Below are 20,652 nucleotides of genomic sequence, written 5' to 3'. Positions count from 1 at the left end.
TCACTAGATAAAATGTATTGTAAATTATTTTTTTAATATAGTCATACTGATAATCAACTCAACTGTTGGCCTGGAACAAATATCCAAATGTGTACAAACTATGAATAACCTGTCGTTTCCCTCTACAACCACAAGAGGGCTGCCTTGCCATATACGACGATATGCCTCAAAGTAAAAGAAGAAAACATGATGGAGAAATATGACAACATGCTGTTAGCTCGACCCGATAAATAATCCTTTTCAGGTGTTTACACGCTTATTTTAGAGGTGAAATGCCTCGTTACGCACAACTAGTTATCGGTCCGGCGGGAAGCGGCAAGGTAAGGAGACATTTCAAATAGGAAGAAACTAATTAACTCTCCACTAAGATGTGCAATGGTAAAGTACTCCATGCTGTGACACTTGTTTGTTTCAGAGCACGTACTGTTCCACTATAGTGCAACATGCCGAGGCTATAAACCGCTCCGTGCAGGTGGTCAACCTGGATCCAGCTGCGGAGCACTTTGACTATCCTGTCATGGCAGGTAAGTGCTTGATTATTACTTATTCATTACTTTGCATGCTGAGGTGGAAAGTAACACACTACAAATAGGGTGCTGAAGTTACTATAATTGAGTAGATTTTTTGGGGTAGTTGCACTTTCTTGAGTAGATTTTTAAACATGTACTAGTAATTGAGTATAATTCTGGCATGAAATGGAATCATTACATTTTAAATCATAGTTAATAACTTCCTGAGTAGCCTACAGTGCAAATTTCTATTCTCCTAATGCCCGGCTGTTTGACCAGTTGTGTTCTGTATCTACAAACGAACTTCATTTATTTTAGGAACAAGTTATGTATCTCTTTTAATGCAAAGATGAGACTTGTTGCAGCAACGTTTTTACCCATTCTAGATTGTGTAGATGTTATTTATATGAATGCCCCAACCCAAGTACTAAAATTGCTGGACTCCGTTTACCATGCCTCTCTGCAATTTGTCACAAACTGTAAGCCTCGGACACACCACTGTGAACTGTACACACGTGTTGGTTGGGCAGCACTGGACACTCACAGGCTAAGTCACTGGTACATGTTCATTTACAAAGGGATTATGGGTCTGCTCCCTCCATATCTAAGCACGTATATTCAACATAAAACAGATGGACATTATGCTCTGCGATCACAAAACTGCAGCTTCTTTCTGTCCCGAGTGTCTGCACAGAGACTGGTAAAGTGGCATTTCAATATTCTGCGCCTTCAACGTGGAATAATTTACAAAAAGTCTTGAAATTACAAGAACTGATTTAAATAGTTAAGTTTAAATCTATGTTGAAAGGTTTGGAAATTAAGTCTATGATTTGTAATTGCTTTTAAGAATCCATTTTGTGATGTGTTGAAATGTCTGCGTGTAATGTAATGTAACTGTGCTGCTGTTTTGGCCAGGACTCCCTTGAAAAAGAGATTAATAATTTCAATGGGACTTTCCTGGTTAAATAAAGGTTAATTTTTTTTTTTTTTTTTTATTGGTTACCTTGCCAGCGAAAACCACAAGCTCAATCCCAATATAGAGAGGATTGGCTGGTCAGGCATCAAAATTTGACTACATCACCTGCCCTGATTGATCAGAGCCCAGAGAGCATGCGGATAAATTCAGTAGGCTATAGCATAGTTTAATTTATTAAGTTTTGTATAAAAGCTTGATCTAAAATGTAATACTTCCAAAACTGCATTACAAAGTACTTGCAATAGGTAGTGGAAATAACACTGACAATTAAAGTAAAAGAACAGTCATGGTTAATGTGATCAATCACAAGTAGTAGTGCTGCCAAATTTGAGCTTAAGTGAAAGTAAAAAAGTAATTTATACATGAAAAATACTACTTAAACTATGAGTCACATGTTATTATATGCCACCAGACATCCGTGAGTTGATCCAGGTGGATGATGTGATGGAAGATGATTCTCTCAGATTTGGTCCTAACGGAGGCTTGGTCTTTTGCATGGAGTACTTTGCTAACAATTTTGACTGGCTGGAGGAGACTTTGGGTCATGTGGAGGATGACTACATACTATTTGACTGTCCAGGTAAGTGCCCAATGACTCATATAGCCCACACACCATACCATCTAGTTTTCATAGGATTAATGGCCTCTTTTTACTTTAAGTAACGATAAAGTAACAATTTCACAATATGGGTTGACGCAGTATCACAACAAACTAAATATATTGTACTAATGCCACGATTCTCCATCTGACATAAATTACCTGTTGTTGTTTTTTTAATGAGCAAGAAAAGGAGGTAGATGTTATTTATTATTAAGTATTTATTTTTACAGAATCTGCATGAACATGGCATTCACACAAACTAAATTTATGGTGTCAGAAAATATATTAAAATCCCAGTCTTTTCGATATTGCAGTACTTAACAGACAAATTGCATATCACAATGTTGTGTACCCATCATCAGTAGCCTACTTGAACAAATGTAATTTTGCAGGTCAGATTGAACTTTATACACATCTCCCTGTAATGAAACAGCTAGTTGACCAGCTCCAGCAATGGGAATTCCGAGTATGTGGCGTCTTTCTAGTGGACTCTCAGTTCATGGTGGAGTCTTTCAAGGTAATGGCATCCCCTCTGTGTATCTATTCATATTGTACTATCTTAACCTGATTTTTACTCTATGTTCACAGTTTATTTCTGGTGTCATGGCAGCTCTGAGTGCCATGGTTTCCCTTGAGATCCCTCAGATAAACATCATGACCAAAATGGATTTGCTTAATCCAAAAGCAAAGAAAGAAATTGAAAAGTAAGTTTTATGATTAGCCAAGTCACCAAAATGATTAGGTTTTTTTTCATGCTTTTTGTTATTTTCAGGTATCTAGATCCAGACATGTATTCAATGATGGAAGACAATTCAGACTCGATCAGAAGTAAAAAGTTTAAGAAGCTTACTCAAGTCATCTGTGGGCTTGTAAGTACATTTATACTGTAATTTTGATATTACATTTTATATTATGGATACTATTTAATTTAGATGTGATTTGTTTGGCATTGTAACCAGTTACCGTCTCTGTGTGCAGATCGATGACTACAGCATGGTGAGGTTCTTGCCCTTTGATCGAACAGATGAGGAGGGTATTAACATTGTGTTACAACATATAGACTTTTCTATTCAGTATGGTGAAGACTTGGAGGTCAAGGAACCTAAGGTAATTGATTTTATTTTATTTTTTATTTGGTCAATTGTATAATATTTTTCACATATTTGTATTCTTTTTCAGAACTTGGATGAGGAAGAGTTGAATTATGATGAGATTTTTGAAGGCAAACTTGACAGCTGAAAAGAATATGTACTGCGATTGCCATTTCACAGGACTGACAAAACAAGATTAGATTATTTCATGTACTGGACATTTTATGGATGTGTTTTAAGTTATATAGATTCTCAATTGGTTTACACTATGTTTTATGTTAAATATAAAGGCATTTTTAAATTAAAAAAGTTACAAAATGCAAAAAAGCTGACTTTTATTCCTTAAGGCTGCACAATATATCGCAATAGAATCAAAAGCTCATTTTTTTGTGTGTATAAAAAATCTTGTTGTGCCAAGTTTAAAGACTTCTACAGACATGGTTCTTGTATTTCTTTTATCAGTTTACAATGTGCACTCAAAAAAAATCGTACTTTTTATACAGGCCTCATCATTTATTTGTGTATATGTGTGTATACATATGTAATATATAGACATACACATACATACACACCATGAACCTTTTCTCTTTTTTGGCCTTTTTTTGTACATTGGACTTGAGGTGTCATTGCTGAACACATTTGGTGAAACAGCGCCTCCATGTGACAGCCTCTCGCACGTACACATCCTCACTTCCGGTAAATCTGTTGGGTGGGACTAGCGGAAGCAGCGTTCAGAATTTTTCCCTTCGCTGTGCAGTTTGCTTGATCTATATCATTCAACATGCCGGTGAGTAATTGATTTAACGCATATATTTACAGTCCTATAGAGCATTAATAGATTACAATTTAAAGCAAATGCTAGAGACCCCAGTGGCCTACGATTGGATGCTAGCTTTGATGTTAGCACTATAGGCTAGCAGCTAGAAATGGATCAAAATCCCTTGATAAATTGGCTGACAACTGCAAATATCTTTTCTTACACATACACTTTTATTTTGCAGTAATCACCTCAGACATTGCTTGTTGCTATCTGTGACATAATCTTACTATCATTGACATTCATCAGTGGCAACATTTACTTGGCCAGTAAATTCAGATAACTAGAGATCTATCATTAGAACGTGTGTACATCCACCTCAGAAATCAGATAGTACTTACTTATTGTATGTATCAGAACATAATCAGCTTACTTGCATACAATTTAGATCTGCAATGACAACTCCTACAACTCTAGAAATCAGATCATGATCAGGCTATTGGTGTAAATGTAATATCACCTGTTACAAAAGACTTAACATAATATTGTGTTATATTTTTCAGGCGTATCATTCCAACTTGATGGCACCTGATACTAGGCTGGTGGGGAATATGGCTTTGCTCCCACTCAAAACCCAGTTCAAGGGTCCTGCCAGAGGAGACGGTGAGGCTCTGTTATCAGTTGTGATGCTAAGAATCTATCTATTGCCATTCTAATTGAGGGTTATGGTGGTAAAAGTATTTTTTCATTTTGGCTCTTCTTACTTCCTGGTTGTGTTATTTCCATATATGGAGGTACAGCTGAGGAGAGTGTTTATTGCTGTAACTTCTTCAAATGCCTTTTTCTTTGTCGTTTGTCTTTGCAATATCAGATTTACAAAGTCTTTATTGTATTCTTGAAAAATATATCGTTCAATTAAATAACAAAGCAACCAACTTGTTTTTCAGGTATTGACTCTGACATAATCGATGAGGCTATCTATTACTTCAAGGCCAACGTTTTCTTTAAAAACTATGAAATTAAGGTGAGAATTGTCTTTGCTGCTGTCACTAAAATAGCATTTGGTTTTTTCTGTACCTCAGCAGCTGTAGTCATTCTTTGACATGCTCTGGCTCGTTTCTGCCCACCCCTTAGTTTTTGACATCCATAGTTTGGGCCTACGCTATACTGTCTTTTATATAACACGTTCTTTACATTTGTTTATTCCTAATATTTATATAATAAGATGTTATTTTTATTGTATTCTTCAGAACGAGGCAGATAGGACGCTGATCTATGTCACTCTCTACATCTCTGAATGTTTGAAAAAACTACAGAAGGTAAAATTACCATTGTAAGCACACATTACATTGCTAACTCTCTTCTCAAATATGAAAATGTTTTTATATTTGTTCTACAGTGCAGCTCCAGGGGCCAGGGGGAAAAGGAGATGTACACCTTGGGTATCACTAACTTTCCTATTCCCGGAGAGCCTGGTTTTCCTCTCAATGCAATGTATGCCAAACCCGCAAATAAGCAGGAGGATGGTAAGAACTGCATCATTTATTGGATTGTCATGTGCCATCACAGCATTCTATAATCCCTATAGTTTAAAACTGAGCTGGAGGGTAAGGACAACTGAATCTCTGGGGGAGTTTGTTGTTTAACTGTCAGATTGGCAATGTGTTGACCTGGTTTATGGTTAATATCTCTGTAATTATTTGGCCTATCCACATGAAACAAAAACTAGCAGAGTTAAGCATCTTCTCTATCAGCACAAAGAAACAAAAATAGAGTTATTTTTCACAATAGCTTCAAAAACTGGTGTATCATTCATGCATCACAAATCTCAGTTCAGTCTCAGTTGAAAGGGCAATGAGGCAATATACAGTTAACAATTAAAAACTATAGTATCTTTTCAATGGTGAGAATTTCGTAAAATGAAGATTTGATTTAGTATTTGAGTAATTGATGTACTACTGTGTAATACATTTTTCATGATTTAGTTCTTTTTAATCCTCCAGAAACCATGAGGGCATACCTTCAGCAGATCCGACAGGAGACTGGCCTGAGGTTATGTGACCGTGTTTTTGATCCTCAGACAGACAAACCCAGCAAGGTGAGGGGCATGATTCAATAGTCTTTTAACTCAGTAATTATTGCACTGCAGTTTCTTAATGCTCCTTTCTTCTTGTGTCTTTCTCAGTGGTGGGTGTGCTTCGTCAAAAAACAGTTTATGAACAAAAGTTTATCAGCTCCTGGTCAGTAAGTCACCAGGGCAGCCTTTTTCTACTCTACACCTGGAAAATGGAGGGATTACAATACAGGGGGTGGGGGTTGTTTTCTCAGATGATTTTATACTAATACGTTCAAAGAAATGTCTCTTAAAGGTTGTTATTCATATTGAGCTGGTACTTGATGCAATAAAATTATGGAACTTGGTGAAATTTGAAGTTTGTCTTTTTGGTTTTTGCATGGTCTTTGTCACATGTAAAGCTTCATTACAGCAAATGGTACATTGTGAAGAAAGGCATTGCTACATGTGGTAATGTTCTCAAGTGTTCTTTACTTTTGCTACTCAACTAATAGATGTAAGCATCTTACTTGTATCCAGTTATGCCACTCATTAACATGCGCATGTATTTTGATTTGTGTTTAAATGCATCAATCTTTATAAAGTCTAGAAAATAACCAATGGCTTCTATATACCAATGATCAAATTATACATTCGTTTGACTATAGTCTTAAAGGATTAAGGCTTTGATAATTTCCAATAAAGGAAACCTAACCCAAAATACAAAGTACATTGTAAACTGTAGGGTGAATGGCTCAATATTTAACTTGAAAATGCAAGTTACATTACAAAGCAGTACTGATCAAATAAATAAAGAGAACTGAAGTCTATGAGAAACATTGCATTTAAAAATCAAATGAGGCAAACATAGTATAGACACGGAGAAAACAGCATAATCCTATGTAAAATTGTCAATAAATTATTTCACACGCTCAAATTAAAAAAATAAAATAAAAAAAAAAGTCATTGTAACAAACAGACGCTCCACTTTGGCCTTGACAGCTTATTAAGGTGCAACGTCATTTGTCCCCGTCAGGTTCCAACCTAAAAAGAGAACGGCAAGTTTGTCTATAGGACATAGCATACATAGGTATTTTTGGGGGGGATTCACTGGACTTACTGTAAAGAAACTAGTCAAAAGCAGTCTCTTGACTCCTCCTTACACAACGAGCAACTTTCTTCTTAAAGATTCCATTTGGGTCTTTCCTCCATTCTTTCTGTAGACTCAAAAAGACTCCATTTAAAATGGTCTTCACACTGACTATACAAACAACTAAACTGAACATTTCAAATATACTCACCGCTGCTTCTACATTGGCAGGGGAGTCTCCATTGGGGTCAGCCAGCATGGATATTACACTTATCATTATGGTTTCCACTGTATGAACTGGCAGCCAGCGTTCCTCAGGCTTCTCATAGCCGTATTTATCTTCACCAGGATCATGCAGAATGGAGATGCAAACGTCACCATTTTTAGCCACTAGGAAAAGAAACATTGAAATCATAGTATCAATTTGGTTACTTATTAAAACACTAAAAAATGTAGATATTGACATTAACAAACAAAAGAAAGGCAGTTTTATTGACCTTACTGCGGCCTGTCTACTTTTGCCTCTAAATTCTACTAAACTGTGCTTTCATTGTACCACCTCCAGTTAAGAGGGAATCCCATTAATTTCAATGAAGAATTAGAGAAAAGTTTTGCTCATAAAATATGATGTTTGTGTAAAATATTCAAAGCTCATATGCACCAATAGCTCAACAATGCACCAATTCTCTTAGGGGCTTTAAAGTAGGTTTGTAGTCTGTATAGAACTTACAGTTGAAACCAGAAGTTTACATGCACTGTATGAAAAGACATGTTTTAGGTCAACTAGCATTACCAAAATTATTTCTATTTTCTAAATGCCAGAATAATGACAAAGATTTTTTCATACAAATTTTCATTACTTTCTTCAAAGTCAGACGTTCACATATAGTAGGATTATGATGCTTTTAAACAATTTGGGAAAACCCAGATGATGATGTCATGTCTTTGGAAGCTTCCAATAGGTTTACTGACATTATTTGAGTTAATTAGAGACACACCTGTGGATTTATTTGAAGGCTCACCTGAAACTTCTTTGTGTAACATCATGGGAAAGTCAAAAAAAAAATCAGCCAAGATATCAGGAAGAGAATTATGGACTTGCACAAGTCTGGTGCCAATTAAACACCATGGAAATGTCCAGTCATCATGGACAATGACCTGAAGCATACTACCAAACTGGTTACAAAGTGGCTTAAGCAAAGTCAGTGTTTTGGAGTGGCCATCACAAAGCCCTGATGTCAATCCTGTTGAAAAATGATGGGCATAGCCATGTGCGAGCAAGGTGGCCTACAAATTTGACTCAGTTACAACAGTTCTGTCAGGAGGAATGGGCCAAAATGCCCGCCAACTATTGTGAGAAGCTTGTGGAATATCCAAAATGTTTGACCCAAGTCATACAGTTTAAAGGCAATGCTACCAAATACTAATGAAACACATGTAAACGTCTGACTTTGAAGGAATTTTTTAAATAAATCTGAAATTATTTTACATGGGGCTGCTGTCAAGCTCAGCAGCCCCATGCAAAATGATACAACCCAAATGATGATGATTGCAGTGCCCACAGCAACTTCCAGAATAAAGTGGATAATCAGTGTTTTCTATTGAAGGAACTGAATGTATTATGATTTTAAAACTTTATAAATGTGACCTATCTGATAACAATCCAGATTTATTCTTACATTCTATACTTTATTCTTATATTCTAACTACAAAAGCATTGTATACATACACATTTGATTTGAAAGGTTAAATGATGAAATCCACCTGGCCTAAAAAGCTTCTCTTTGATATGAATCTGCACTACCTAAACTCTAGCTGCTGCAGCCAATCATGAATCAGTGCTAGTGCAGCCTCTGCAACTTGTATGTGTACTCTATCTGCAAGTTTAAGCCCCAGTAACCCAGTGTGATTTGTGATTGTAGTACCTTTTATAAAACAGTAAGAGCACAGGCTGTCTACATACAGTTCCTTTTTTTATCTAAAACATCTGCCACTCTGATAGCTATTCCTATATCTAACCATATCAATCCTAAGAATATGTTCTGCTACCTCCAGTCTTCCCTGTTCTGGCCTGTGCATAGTGCCGTTGTATCCTTGGGCACTGTACCAAGCCTGAATGTGTGCTAATGCTTTTTGGTGGTTGGAGGGTGCTACAGGCATAATTGGTAACTTTGATCTACGCAGTGATGCTTAGCCTGATCTTATTCGATGTAGTCTATAAATGATCAGTTAGTTACAGAACTGAACAAACATGTTTTTGTAACCCTTACCATTTGGGTGCCAGATCTCTGTAATAAACTTCATCTTGGGAGGTTTCAAAGGATAGTTTTTAGGGAAGTTGAGTGATGCTTTAAATACACCTCCTTCACTGGAAAAAGGGGAAGAGAGAAGTCGGATTTTTAATTGTACTTACAGTCAAGATGTGGATAGCGTCTAGGTTTTGCTTTAACTCACTACAGTGTGTCCTGAGGTCCATAGATCAGCACTTCCCACTTGTAGATGTCGTCATCGTCCACAAGACCGGCTGAAAATCCTTCCACTGGATTCTTATTGAGCTCTTCACACAAAGGTTACACGGCAAGATGAATATTACACAAATTTGTCTTCGTGAGGACATTAATTGCGCAATAAACGTGTCCATCTGTACGGCACATGTACGGGTCTGGCACTTTCACATGTAGTTTGTTCCTGACAAACTTTTTCGCACTTACCTGCTAACTGTTTGCGAAGTAACAATGAAGACTGTTTTGTCATGTTCCCCAGGTATTTCCTTCGTTGTCAAACTGATACAATAACACAGAAAGGCAAATTAAAGCGTCCACGTTCTCTTTCTGTAGCGAGGCGCGCTGTCAGTTCTGATAAACCACATGAGTAACATGTAACTCACTCCCTCGAACTTTCGAACTATTTTTGCCCGTTTTTTTCCCCGTAAGTCTTCACTGTTGAGATTCATAGAAAACAACAAATTCATATTGATAGTCGATATTAATTGAATACTGTGTAAATATGTTAGTTATATCTAAAATAAGTAATAATTAAATCAAAATAAAGGTAAACGCAAAGTAATAAAAAAACACATGATCCCTGCTAACTATTTAGTGCCCACGAGACAAAACGCTGGGCTTAATTAGCCGCTGTTTCTTTTTTCTTTTGCGCAATGAAATGGTCTTACTTAGTAAAGGCTGCCTCTTACAGTTTGGAAAGAGCATTGCACAACAGGGATAGTTAAATTGATCAATAGTTAATAGGCTTGTAGTTAATGGGAACAACACTTTCTCGGGTCAAATAGGGCCTATGCTTATGTGCACTGCTAGTTTAGAAAAAAAATGTATTCCATTTTAATTCCATGCTGGTACAGCCTACCATAGGAAAATAAATAATCACTGGACATAGACTACAAATGGTGCAAATAGTTGAAATAAAAAAAAAAAAAAAAACATTGACATATAACCAAATTATAGCTATAGATATATAAACTGAAGCATGAGGGTGACGGGTCCTATAGACCTATGATACAGTATAGTGCTGATAATTATTTATTGTTAAGTTACTCAGGTCTGCTTGGTTCAAACTATGCAGTATAAAACAGAAATATACTTTGTCTGACTTTAATTCAGAATGAACCTTTTTCAAAATAACTGAAAGATCTTTTCTCCAACAATCTCAACTTGTAGAATAAAGTAGCTACATTTTTGTTTAGAATATTTTTAACTATTGCCCACTGGCTATCAACCTCCCTGCTTCTACAGTCAGAGTGCAATCTAAGCATTTAGCACAGCTCCCTTGAATCCCTGCTGATAGCTTCACTCTGGCAGCCTGTCAGTCTCAGCGCGCCCTCTACTTTATAGCTGCACATTTTTGCATTTCTTTTTTTTTTTTCAAACTTTGACTCGTGTACCAACTTCTTCAAGCTGCACCACAGTCACCTCCGGTCTTTTACTGACTTGTTTGTTTTTTGCCCAAAGGCTCCTGTCTTGAATGCAGTGAGGAGGCAGTCTGTTTGTAATCAAATATGTATCACAAAGAGTTTCAGCATTGCATTGGAGAGACACTGGCGCTATGCTGTCATGGTTACTATAGTTTTGGACCCTCTCGATCTGACAGCTATATGTTCCTGCATTGACAATCATAAATTAACATCTTGATACTTCTTAGGATTATTCCAACGGCAATATCCAGAGAGAATTATGACAATGAGCTGAAATGTGCTTTTAAATGTTGTTGCTGAAGTTTAAGTATCACACAAAAAAGACATTAAAGGTGCACAATGTAAGTTTTCTGGTAAGGAATTTGTTACCTCCTTGTCACCATGGAGTAGTTATTGCTCTGCCTGGAATGTTACACACTATGGCATTGAGTTTATCTATCTTGCATTTATTAGAAGCGTTTTCATTTCTCAAACATATTGCTTAACAAACACTCATTCTTTCTGAGAGCGGGGTCGCCTCTCTACATTCATCTTCGCCCCGTGGCAGCACCTACTTGTCTCCATGAAGATCCATAGATTTAATAGTGTACCATATTGCAAAACATTACAGGCGAGTAATAACATCTGGAAGATATGGAGACTAGCAGATGGCAGAGCCTTCACTAGAATAGTTGGCATTTTAAACAATATAGCAGAAATATCACAACATTGTCATAAATTCAACTCTGCACATTATGAAATTCAGTTACTAAGAGATTTTCTTTTTTGGACTTTTCAAACTGGAAATTTTCATATTCTGTCCGTGTTCACATATGATTATCTATGTACCTGATGTTCCTATATTATATGCATTTCCAGATTGCATTTCCCCAATGGGCATCAGTGACCTGTGACCAAGATTCTAAAGGCAGCAGATGGCAGTGTGGTCAGAGTGCTTTATGTTATAGCCCATAGTGCTAACAGTAAGGCATGACTCCAATTTCCAACAATTTACAGTAGAACACCTGCAACTACACTGCAGCTTTTAACAAAATATTCTGCAATTGCAATGGGATTTGCAAAGTAATAAGTGCTATTACATCACATATCATAGCATTGATGTATGGTATTGATGTTTAAAGCGCTGCAGCCTGCCGAGTGCACCTAAAGCGGAGTGAAAAGATACAAAGCTGTGGTCAGTGGCTAATAGCAGGTAATTTGTTGCATTGATTAGGGCCTGTCTCAATGCTGCACGGCGCTGGGAGGCACACAGCACTACACTATTGATACTGATTAAAGGGGGAAAGTGAATGAGTTGCTGACCCGCGCCTCTTTACTTCAACAGGCACAATGGGATAGAAAATTGCTGCTTTTCAGAAAGTGCACACTTACATTGTTCCTACTGTATATGTTATTTTTATAGATATGTGGGTTTCAGAAGCAGTGTATGATGCTGGTGGACCTCAGGTTCATTTAAATCAAGACAAAATAACCCTTACATTTAGAGATATAAATTTGAGATTCCTTCTGTCATGTATAAATGAATGCAACAAATGTAGTATAGGTTTTTCACCATGTTATGTTTTCAATTTATTTATATATGCCTTTATATAAAAAATACAAAAAACTACCAAAAAAGCTGTATACACACTCATGCCTCCTGTATGGGGACAAAACCAGGTCTCCATGACGTAAATCCTGTATTATTAGATCAACAGCATGATCTAAAGTTAACAAATGGGGTAAATAGGTTCAGATTAGGGTTTAGGTTAAGGTTTGACAAATAGAGGCTGTGGTTACAGTTAGGATCAGTCTCAAGGAAATTAATTAATGGAAAGTCAATGTAATGTCCCAAAAAAGCATCTAAACCAAACATGTGTGCACGTGCCATCAGAAAGACAATGTTAAAGAAATGAATAAATAAAACCCCAGCTTAAACAGTTTTTGAAAGAAGAAGAAGGAATTATACCTGCACTACATTGTACCAATAGTTCACATTTAACTTTTTCCTTTCAATAGATGGCAGTGTGACCCACGTATTTCTGCCCTCCTCAAATAGGAATGAAAAAACACTAGATATAATTTTTAAATTTCTGACCAAATTATTGATACTAATGAGTAGACTCAATACTCAATACTGTTTTTGATACCACAGTAATAATTAAAAACACTCTTTATTTAGACAAAATGTGATTTTCAACATTAAATCCTAGGCTAGTACTTTCTAGTCTTATATTTGTGTAATCCCTCAGTCACACTCAGTCAGTCTATGTGGTCTTATACTTGTTCTGATAAATCTCTAGATCATTCTAAAGCTTTTCAGGAAAGGTTCATTTCTATCCTGTAAATGTGACTTTTTAGTATCAATACTTGCAAAATGAGTGTGTTGCTTCGATACTAGTTTTAGTATTGATTAGTATCTGATTTTCAATACTTCTGACAACCCTAAAAAAACACACAGTGAAACTACATTTGTCTATCTCCCTGTCTGCAGAACCGTGCTGAGCGTGCACTTTGTTGGGAGTCTTTGAGCCCAAGAGAACAGACCCTATCCTACAGCTGCCAGTGATTCTCTCAGAGTCAAAGATAAGAACATGACTTCCACTGTCCTACATCCCTCTGTCCTGATTATCTGGGGGAAACTGCTCAAGCAATTTTACAAGATGGCTTCTCCCATTTCTCCTCCCCGACTTGTACGTGTGTGATTGTGAGAGAGTACATTACAATGATGTTATCAGGGTTGGATTTACAGGCTTATTATCCAAAAATAGGCATTGAGCTGGATAGATCACAGTACTGCCTCGCCAAAGAGTGCTGCTCTGTCTGCATTTAGCATTAGCTTTTGAGGATTAGTGAGGGAATTCTGGGTAGTTTTGGAATGTCTAGAAATAAGTTGGCAAGATTTAGAGAAAAACCTTTGAATTTTAGTAAGTCTTTGAGGAAGGAGTGGGTTGGAAAATGCGGATTTGCTGATAAAAGTTGCTACATTATCGCCAGTTTAAAAAATAAATGGGTAAATTTATTGTCTAGATGTCTGGTGCACATAATTACCACTACTACAAAGGTAACTAAATGAAAACTTTGAAATAAGGTGACAAAATTTGGAACAGTGATAGAAGTCCAAGAGACAAGAGAAAATAAAGTCGGTCACATTAAATTGAAATTCCGTTGCCACTTTTACTGTGATTTTATGAAGCGTTTTTATATATCTAACTCTTTGGTTCAAATGAGCTCATTCTTTACATGCCCCTGTTTAAAGAAAGATTGCAAAGTTCTCAAGTAGATTATGTTTTTGTCTCATTGAAGGAGTAAATTGAAGGAGTAAATGTTGAAGGAGTAAATGTATATCAAGGAGTTGAAGGAGTAAATTGAAGGAGTAAATGTATATCAATAATTTGAATTTGAAGGAGTAAATGTATATCAATAAATCATATTCACATGTAATTATAATTCAGGTCCAAGTGTAGTTTTGAAATACTGGAGAGAAAAGTAACCCAAAATGTATGACCTGAGCTGCCTGGCTTTGTTTCCAGATGCATTTTCAGATAAACATTACATTTAAATTCACACATCTAAAAAACACTGTAACATATATGCCTCAGTGGGCTTTACAAAAGGCTGAAATTCATTTAAAATAATCAAAATAACAGGTGCAAAAAGTGCATATGGTCACACTCCACTATAGCTGAGTGTCTAGCCCTTTTGCCTCACAAGGTCCCAACACCCAGTCCAGCTCAGGCCTTTCTGAGTTAGCATGTTCTCCCCTGTCAGAGAAGGTTTCTTCAGGGCAAAATACTCCTCCTAATGTTCCGACCAAGCCAAGCTCAAGATCTCGGAGTTGCGTCACCGGGTGCTGCATTGTGATGCTTGTCAGGTTGCCACAACAGCACAGAAGGATGGGCAACATTTCAGGACAAATTTCCCGGGATGATATACTTTAACCTGAGTAGTTATAGCTTTAGGGAAACCTTTTTGACAAGAGTAAACTGCCTCTGAATGGGAGAATGATTGCAGAGTGAAATACAAGCAGAAGAGAAACCATAGTATCATCTATTGTATTTAAAATGAATAGTCTGGATGTCTGCATTTTCTAAAAGAAGGTTATACTAAATTTTCTTGGTTGGTCATTCATTTAAATACAGGCACAAGTTAGTCAGTGTAAAGAATATAAGAAAAAGTGATGAGAGCTTTTTAACTTTATTGCTGTATGAGCCTGACAGTTCATATCTATAGTGGAGGGCAGGTCAGGCCGTTTTTTTCTATGGTGTACTTTGCTGCTGGAGATTGAAAAACCATGTATATAGTGCAATTTCAATGTTGATTTCTTTATAAATGTATTTACCTAGGAATACACATATCTCCAATGCTTTACAAAGATGTGAGTCTGGTCACTGTTTAATCTTCTCAAATTCAGATGGACAAGACAAATGGATTAGCCAATCAGGGACATGCACGTTCTGTCCGTATCAATTGTTTATAAGTAAAAAAGAAAGGAAAAAGTATCACAGGGGACTGAAAAACATTGTGGATTTCTGTAGAATATCAAAAATCATGAGTGACCAATGAGCTCCTTTGTTTCACATGCACGGTCCTGAATCGAGGCACAAAACGCAGAGATTTGCAACCAGACTGATATCCCTCTGTATAAAAAGTAGAGAGACTGGACTTGCCAGGCAATAATTAAATTAAATGACTATATGAAACAAAAATTGGTAAGTTTAATGACATGAAATTATAGTCGAAAAGTTGTGGCATTATACAGTATAAAATCAAGGTTATTCTCAGTCATAAAAAGTGAGTTTGTTGAATCAGTTCATAGTTATAAAACATCTGCTTTCAACTTTTCACAACAGGCCCATACCCTCCATCAGAGACTTCAAACTCTCGAATGCTATTGAATATGACTTTGCCTGGTCATTACTGGTCTAGTAGTCTGCCATTGTTTTTGTTTTGGTACTTGACTGTCTTGCATAATCCTCACCAGTGTATTTTATTCTCACATTGATATGCCCTGCTTTAAATCATAGCGCTTTAAATCCCCTGGGGACAGCTCTGCACCCTGCATAGCTGATTACATCGCTCTGTGATTTAAACGCACTCATCCTTCACAAACAACATCCTTGGACTACACCCTTTTCGACCCGGAAATTAGCACATGGTAACGGGATACCATGATTGATTAAAAGTGGCTGAATAAATCTTATTTTTGATATTGTTCCATACTGTAGCTTTATCTATCCATGGGTTTCAGAATGATAAGACCGGGGCCGTTTCCATAACAATTTAAAATGAAATATTATGCCTTTTGAATGGAAAAAAGGCATCAAATTGTTGCCTAGAACAGGAAACAAAAAAACATAAAACAACATTGGCCCACCAACCAGAGTGTTACCAGTTCAAACCTCAACACCAAGCCTTGTGTTGCTAAAAAAAAAAAGAAAACGTATCTGCAAAACATACAAATCATTATGTAGTAACTCCTATTGAATATGAATAATTTAGAAATAAGTCAATAGAAAATAAATTGCTATTATATTGTTATTGTTATTATGGTCCTTAGTGGTGCTCAAGCAGCCCCCTGGGAGTGGTCCAGTGGTCAGCCCAGCAGGTGGGGTTACAGATGGAGGACTTTATTACTCTCATTATTGTCACTGTGTTTTCCACTTAGACACGTGGACTTCATGGCAGGCTGGGGGCACAAATAATTAAGTTTACATGATGAAAACAACATGCTGGTTAATGTGATGTCCTGGTTAGACTCTGTGTTTTTAAAAGTGTTAACTATTTTATTCTTGTACAGACAAGTTTGGAATGTTTACAGTAGACTACATGACCAGTGCATGTTTCAACTTTGTTTATATAGGCTGAACTACAAAAAGCAAACACATTCTAGATAAAAATGTGTTGTCCTGGAAGATTTAAAGAAAACTCAATGGTAAGAGCTGAAGGTTGACAGAATAATTCCGGGGCAGACCATGCTGTTGTGTCCTTGGGCAAGATACTTCACCCTCATGCTTGTGGTGTGTGAGGGATGGTTGTGGTCAAAGGGGCCGAAGTCTCAGAAAGGCTGCCCAAATTCCATCAGTAGAGGTTTACCACCAAGTGTGTGTGAATGAATAATGAGCTCAGAACACTTTGAGGGACTTAAGACAGTACAAGTGTAGTGCATCAGTATTATGAAGTGGTTCTTCTGAAACAGCAAACCAAGCTGTAATGACGACCAGTGATCATATGGTGTAATTTGAAAATGTATTTTCTGCATTGTATCCATCCTTCAGTGTCAGTGGTTAAACAGGATATCTGGTGTATTATCCAATTGATCATCAACTGACTGTATATCTATATCTATATCTATATCTATATCTATAGCTATATCTATCTATATATCTATCTATATATCTATCTATATATCTATATATATCTATATATATATATATCTATCTATATATCTATATATATCTATCTATATATCTATATATCTATATATCTATATATCTATATCTATATATATATATATATATATATATATATATATATATATATATATATATATATATATATATATATATATCTATATATCTATATATATATATATATATATATGCACACACCCCCACACACACACATATATATATAGATATAGATAGATAGAGAAATAGAAATATATATATATAGATATATATCAAAGTCACCTTACTGTTTTGGGCATATTCATTCATTAAATACAAAGTGATGGTAAACTATTGTAAGCTATGTAGATTGACGGAAGCGCGGCTGCTATTCTACACCATCCGCCACTTTAACCACCACCAATACTCACTCACACACCACTTTTACTCTAGACAGGTGGACAAATGTCTTGCCACAGGACACAGTGTTAGTTTTTGCCACTGGCACCCCACTGTGGCACTTGGTATTCCCAGCAGTCTCCCATGCAAGTACTAACCAGGCACAGTTCTGAGATCTGACGAGATCAGGCAATTTGAAAATTATCTTAGAAGTCTTAAGTGTAATTCCTTAAGTTCAATCCATTTTCACAATGGTTTGCATACTCACATCTATCTAGCATTTACAAAAACACATAATTGCAGTTGGAGAAGCCTGAATGTGATTTATATCCTTATGAGAAGGCAGCAGTGAGCACAGGTGGCGTCGCTGCTGTAAATTATAATTGTGTTTTGTTCCATCCTTTCTATGAGTGCTTCTGTACATTAAACCAAATGTATTACTGTACATCACACAGAAATCCAAATGATCTTTACCTTAAAATCGTTGAACGGCTCTTGAACCGTGCATCTGTTTGATGAATTGTTGGACTCTCCTGCCTCATGAATAGTCTGTAATTACATCAGTCTTGTTTAAAACCACATTCATTGATTTCTTTTTGTTTCATGGTCACTCCAGAGAGGTGCAATAAGCGCCCATGCAGCACACTTAATACATTATCTGCTACATATAGCTGGATGGACATTTAAACATTTGGCAGACAGGAGATGCTGTTATTTGTCATTTGTGCTCAAAGCTTTAGCTTTAGCTTCATTTGGTCCATTACAGTCCTGGTTAATTAATGCAATAGAGGGTATGCACTGATATCATTTTATTTGAAAAATGCCCCTCAACATTCCAACTGAGTGGCAATGAGTGGGACTGAGTGGCAGAACTATGAGCAACATAGCAGAGAAAATGTGTTTGGTTTTTCCCTTGTTTTGTTTTTTTCTTGCTTTTTCTGTCCTCATTTGTGTCCATGGAATCCATGGAGCTCATAATATAATAATACATTATATATATACATGGTGTTTTTCTATGCACTCAAAGATGCTCAAATTTGCTTTATACAGCAAAATGAAAACTGAAAGTAGTTTTTCCAGTTGTTGCTGTGACTGAGCAGAGCGTAGCTAGCTTGTTAGGTAACATAGGGAGAGATAAAGGACACTTCAACTCTCCTCACAATTAATCTCCTCAACACAAACACTCCAAAACATCTTATTTAAGGAGAGAAAGGTTCAGTTCAACTGTGTCTGATCACAAAGTCTGTATCAGTGATAAATGTGTGTGTGGTCTGCAGTGTCCCTGTTGTTTAACTTTTCACTGGTGTTCTACTAGGCTACTGGATTTTCTTGCTTTAAATGTCAGGTACAAACTAAATATTTAGCAGAGTTGCGGATTTTTATATTTATTATCAGACTGTAGCAGCTCTTTCACATTTTACATGTGTTTTCAGCTTTTATAGAAGAAAATGTCATTACTTGCCAATGTCATTCACATAATGTCGCATCATTCTAAAGAATTCTGAATGTTGTGATGTTGTCTGCATAATCTCTATTAGAAACCAGAGCAAACAAACTGCTTTTCAGGCTATTACGTTTATGAGTTGATGCTGTATGTTTTTTTCTTCAAGAGACAAGTAGAATTCCCTTCACTAGAAAAGTTACAAAGTGCAGATAAACCAAAATATAAACAATGTATTAAAATTTAAAATCTAAGATCAATAAATAAACTGCAGGGTACTCAAGGCACTTTATTAATGTTAAGTATCTTGCCCAAGGACAGAACGCAATGTGCACATGTGGGAGCCAGTAGATCTCACTGTTCTATCAACTTCACAAATATTGGGAGTGGGATTTAAACCGCCAACCTTTGGATCAGTGGACGAGCACTTCACCATCTGAGGCACTCCTGTCTCAGTGTGGGATCAGTATTTTTATATAAGAATCTGTACTTGATATTTTGGTATCAATTAGCCCATCACTGAATACCAATGTGTCCAAAAGATTATTTTTTAACCACAATTAAGCACAATATATCTGTGAGGTCGTTTTCATACATGTTAGTGTGCTCTGTGGACAGACCCCAGTGCATACTAGATTTAGTTCTGACTGATTCACTTTAAGAGTCGGCCTTATTCACATACAACGCACATCACACAGACAGATGGAGACTCACCTACGCAGACAGACTCATGCTCACCTGCACAGACAGAGGGAGGAGGACACAAGATGAACATGTCAAACAGCAGCTTTGCAGTGCCCATTCATACAAATATACATGATCCAAGTGCTTTTTTTGCCCAATTCAAGACTTTTACTGTCACTGTTGACTGTGTAGGTCAGGTGGGGCTACCCTGTTTCAAGCCCTCTTGGAGCGGGTTTGTAATGCTGTCTAAAATGTGACAGTTGGGTTCATACTGGCCCAAGTGAATGCAGAATGAATGCTCTTTTATGTGAACCTAACTAGAGGCCTGTCCAAGCTAACAGTAAGACAGCTGCAGTACATCCAGAACTCTGCTGCTCAGGTCCTGAGTAGAACAAAGAAGTATGAGCACACAAGTCCTGTGCTCAGGTCTCTGCACTGGCTTCCTCTGGCTCAGAGAACAGACTTTAAAGCAGCTCTGCTTGTGAACAAGTCTCTCCATGGCCTAGCACCAAAGTACATCTCCGACATGTTAGTGCCATATGAACCATCTCACACTCTTCAGGGACCGGCCTCCTGCTGGTGCCCAGTCAGGACTAAGCAATCAGCATTAGAGTTTAATGTAGCTAAAACAGTGTTTCTTGAATATGTGAGACAGGCTTACACTTTCACAATGTTTAAATCCAGGTTCTGTTTAGCTGTGCATAGAACTGAATGGTTATTATTCTGCACTTTTCTCTTTTAATGTTAATTTTGCT

At 36.8% G+C, this 20,652-nt stretch overlaps 3 protein-coding genes across 4 annotated transcripts; 2 read left to right on the top strand and 1 right to left on the bottom strand.

Annotated features, from left to right (window-relative positions):
• The first annotated feature begins 165 nt into the window (after positions 1-165).
• gpn3 (GPN-loop GTPase 3) lies at positions 166-3,498 on the top strand. Its single transcript, XM_033975933.2, has 8 exons — positions 166-320; positions 416-524; positions 1,898-2,065; positions 2,479-2,603; positions 2,675-2,790; positions 2,859-2,955; positions 3,065-3,193; positions 3,266-3,498. The coding sequence occupies exons 1-8, from the start codon at positions 273-275 to the stop codon at positions 3,323-3,325; spliced, it is 852 nt and encodes a 283-aa protein (XP_033831824.1). The 5' UTR covers positions 166-272; the 3' UTR covers positions 3,326-3,498.
• A 339-nt stretch (positions 3,499-3,837) lies between these two features.
• Positions 3,838-6,366, top strand: arpc3 (actin related protein 2/3 complex, subunit 3). The gene is made up of 7 exons (XM_033975936.2): positions 3,838-3,964; positions 4,498-4,597; positions 4,882-4,958; positions 5,185-5,253; positions 5,334-5,460; positions 5,938-6,032; positions 6,120-6,366. The coding sequence occupies exons 1-7, from the start codon at positions 3,959-3,961 to the stop codon at positions 6,180-6,182; spliced, it is 537 nt and encodes a 178-aa protein (XP_033831827.1). The 5' UTR covers positions 3,838-3,958; the 3' UTR covers positions 6,183-6,366.
• Positions 6,367-6,465: 99 nt separating this feature from the next.
• LOC117379253 (ubiquitin-conjugating enzyme E2 G1-like) lies at positions 6,466-9,960 on the bottom strand. Of its 2 annotated transcripts, XM_033975937.2 has the most exons (6): positions 9,789-9,960; positions 9,532-9,634; positions 9,348-9,445; positions 7,289-7,467; positions 7,108-7,204; positions 6,466-7,031 (listed from the first exon to the last, which is right to left on the bottom strand). In XM_033975937.2, exons 1-5 carry the CDS (start codon positions 9,829-9,831, stop codon positions 7,118-7,120), a joined length of 510 nt encoding a protein of 169 aa, XP_033831828.1. In that variant the 5' UTR covers positions 9,832-9,960; the 3' UTR covers positions 6,466-7,031; positions 7,108-7,117. The 2 variants fall into 2 exon arrangements, with proteins under 2 accessions (XP_033831828.1, XP_055081622.1); XM_055225647.1 differs by lacking the exon at positions 6,466-7,031 and having other exon boundaries at positions 7,081-7,204; positions 9,789-9,937.
• Positions 9,961-20,652: the final 10,692 nt, after the last annotated feature.

This window comes from Periophthalmus magnuspinnatus, chromosome 12 (assembly GCF_009829125.3).
Source record: "Periophthalmus magnuspinnatus isolate fPerMag1 chromosome 12, fPerMag1.2.pri, whole genome shotgun sequence".
NCBI classification, from domain to species: Eukaryota; Metazoa; Chordata; class Actinopteri; order Gobiiformes; family Gobiidae; genus Periophthalmus; species Periophthalmus magnuspinnatus.
This window is presented reverse-complemented; position numbering and strand designations above follow the sequence as displayed.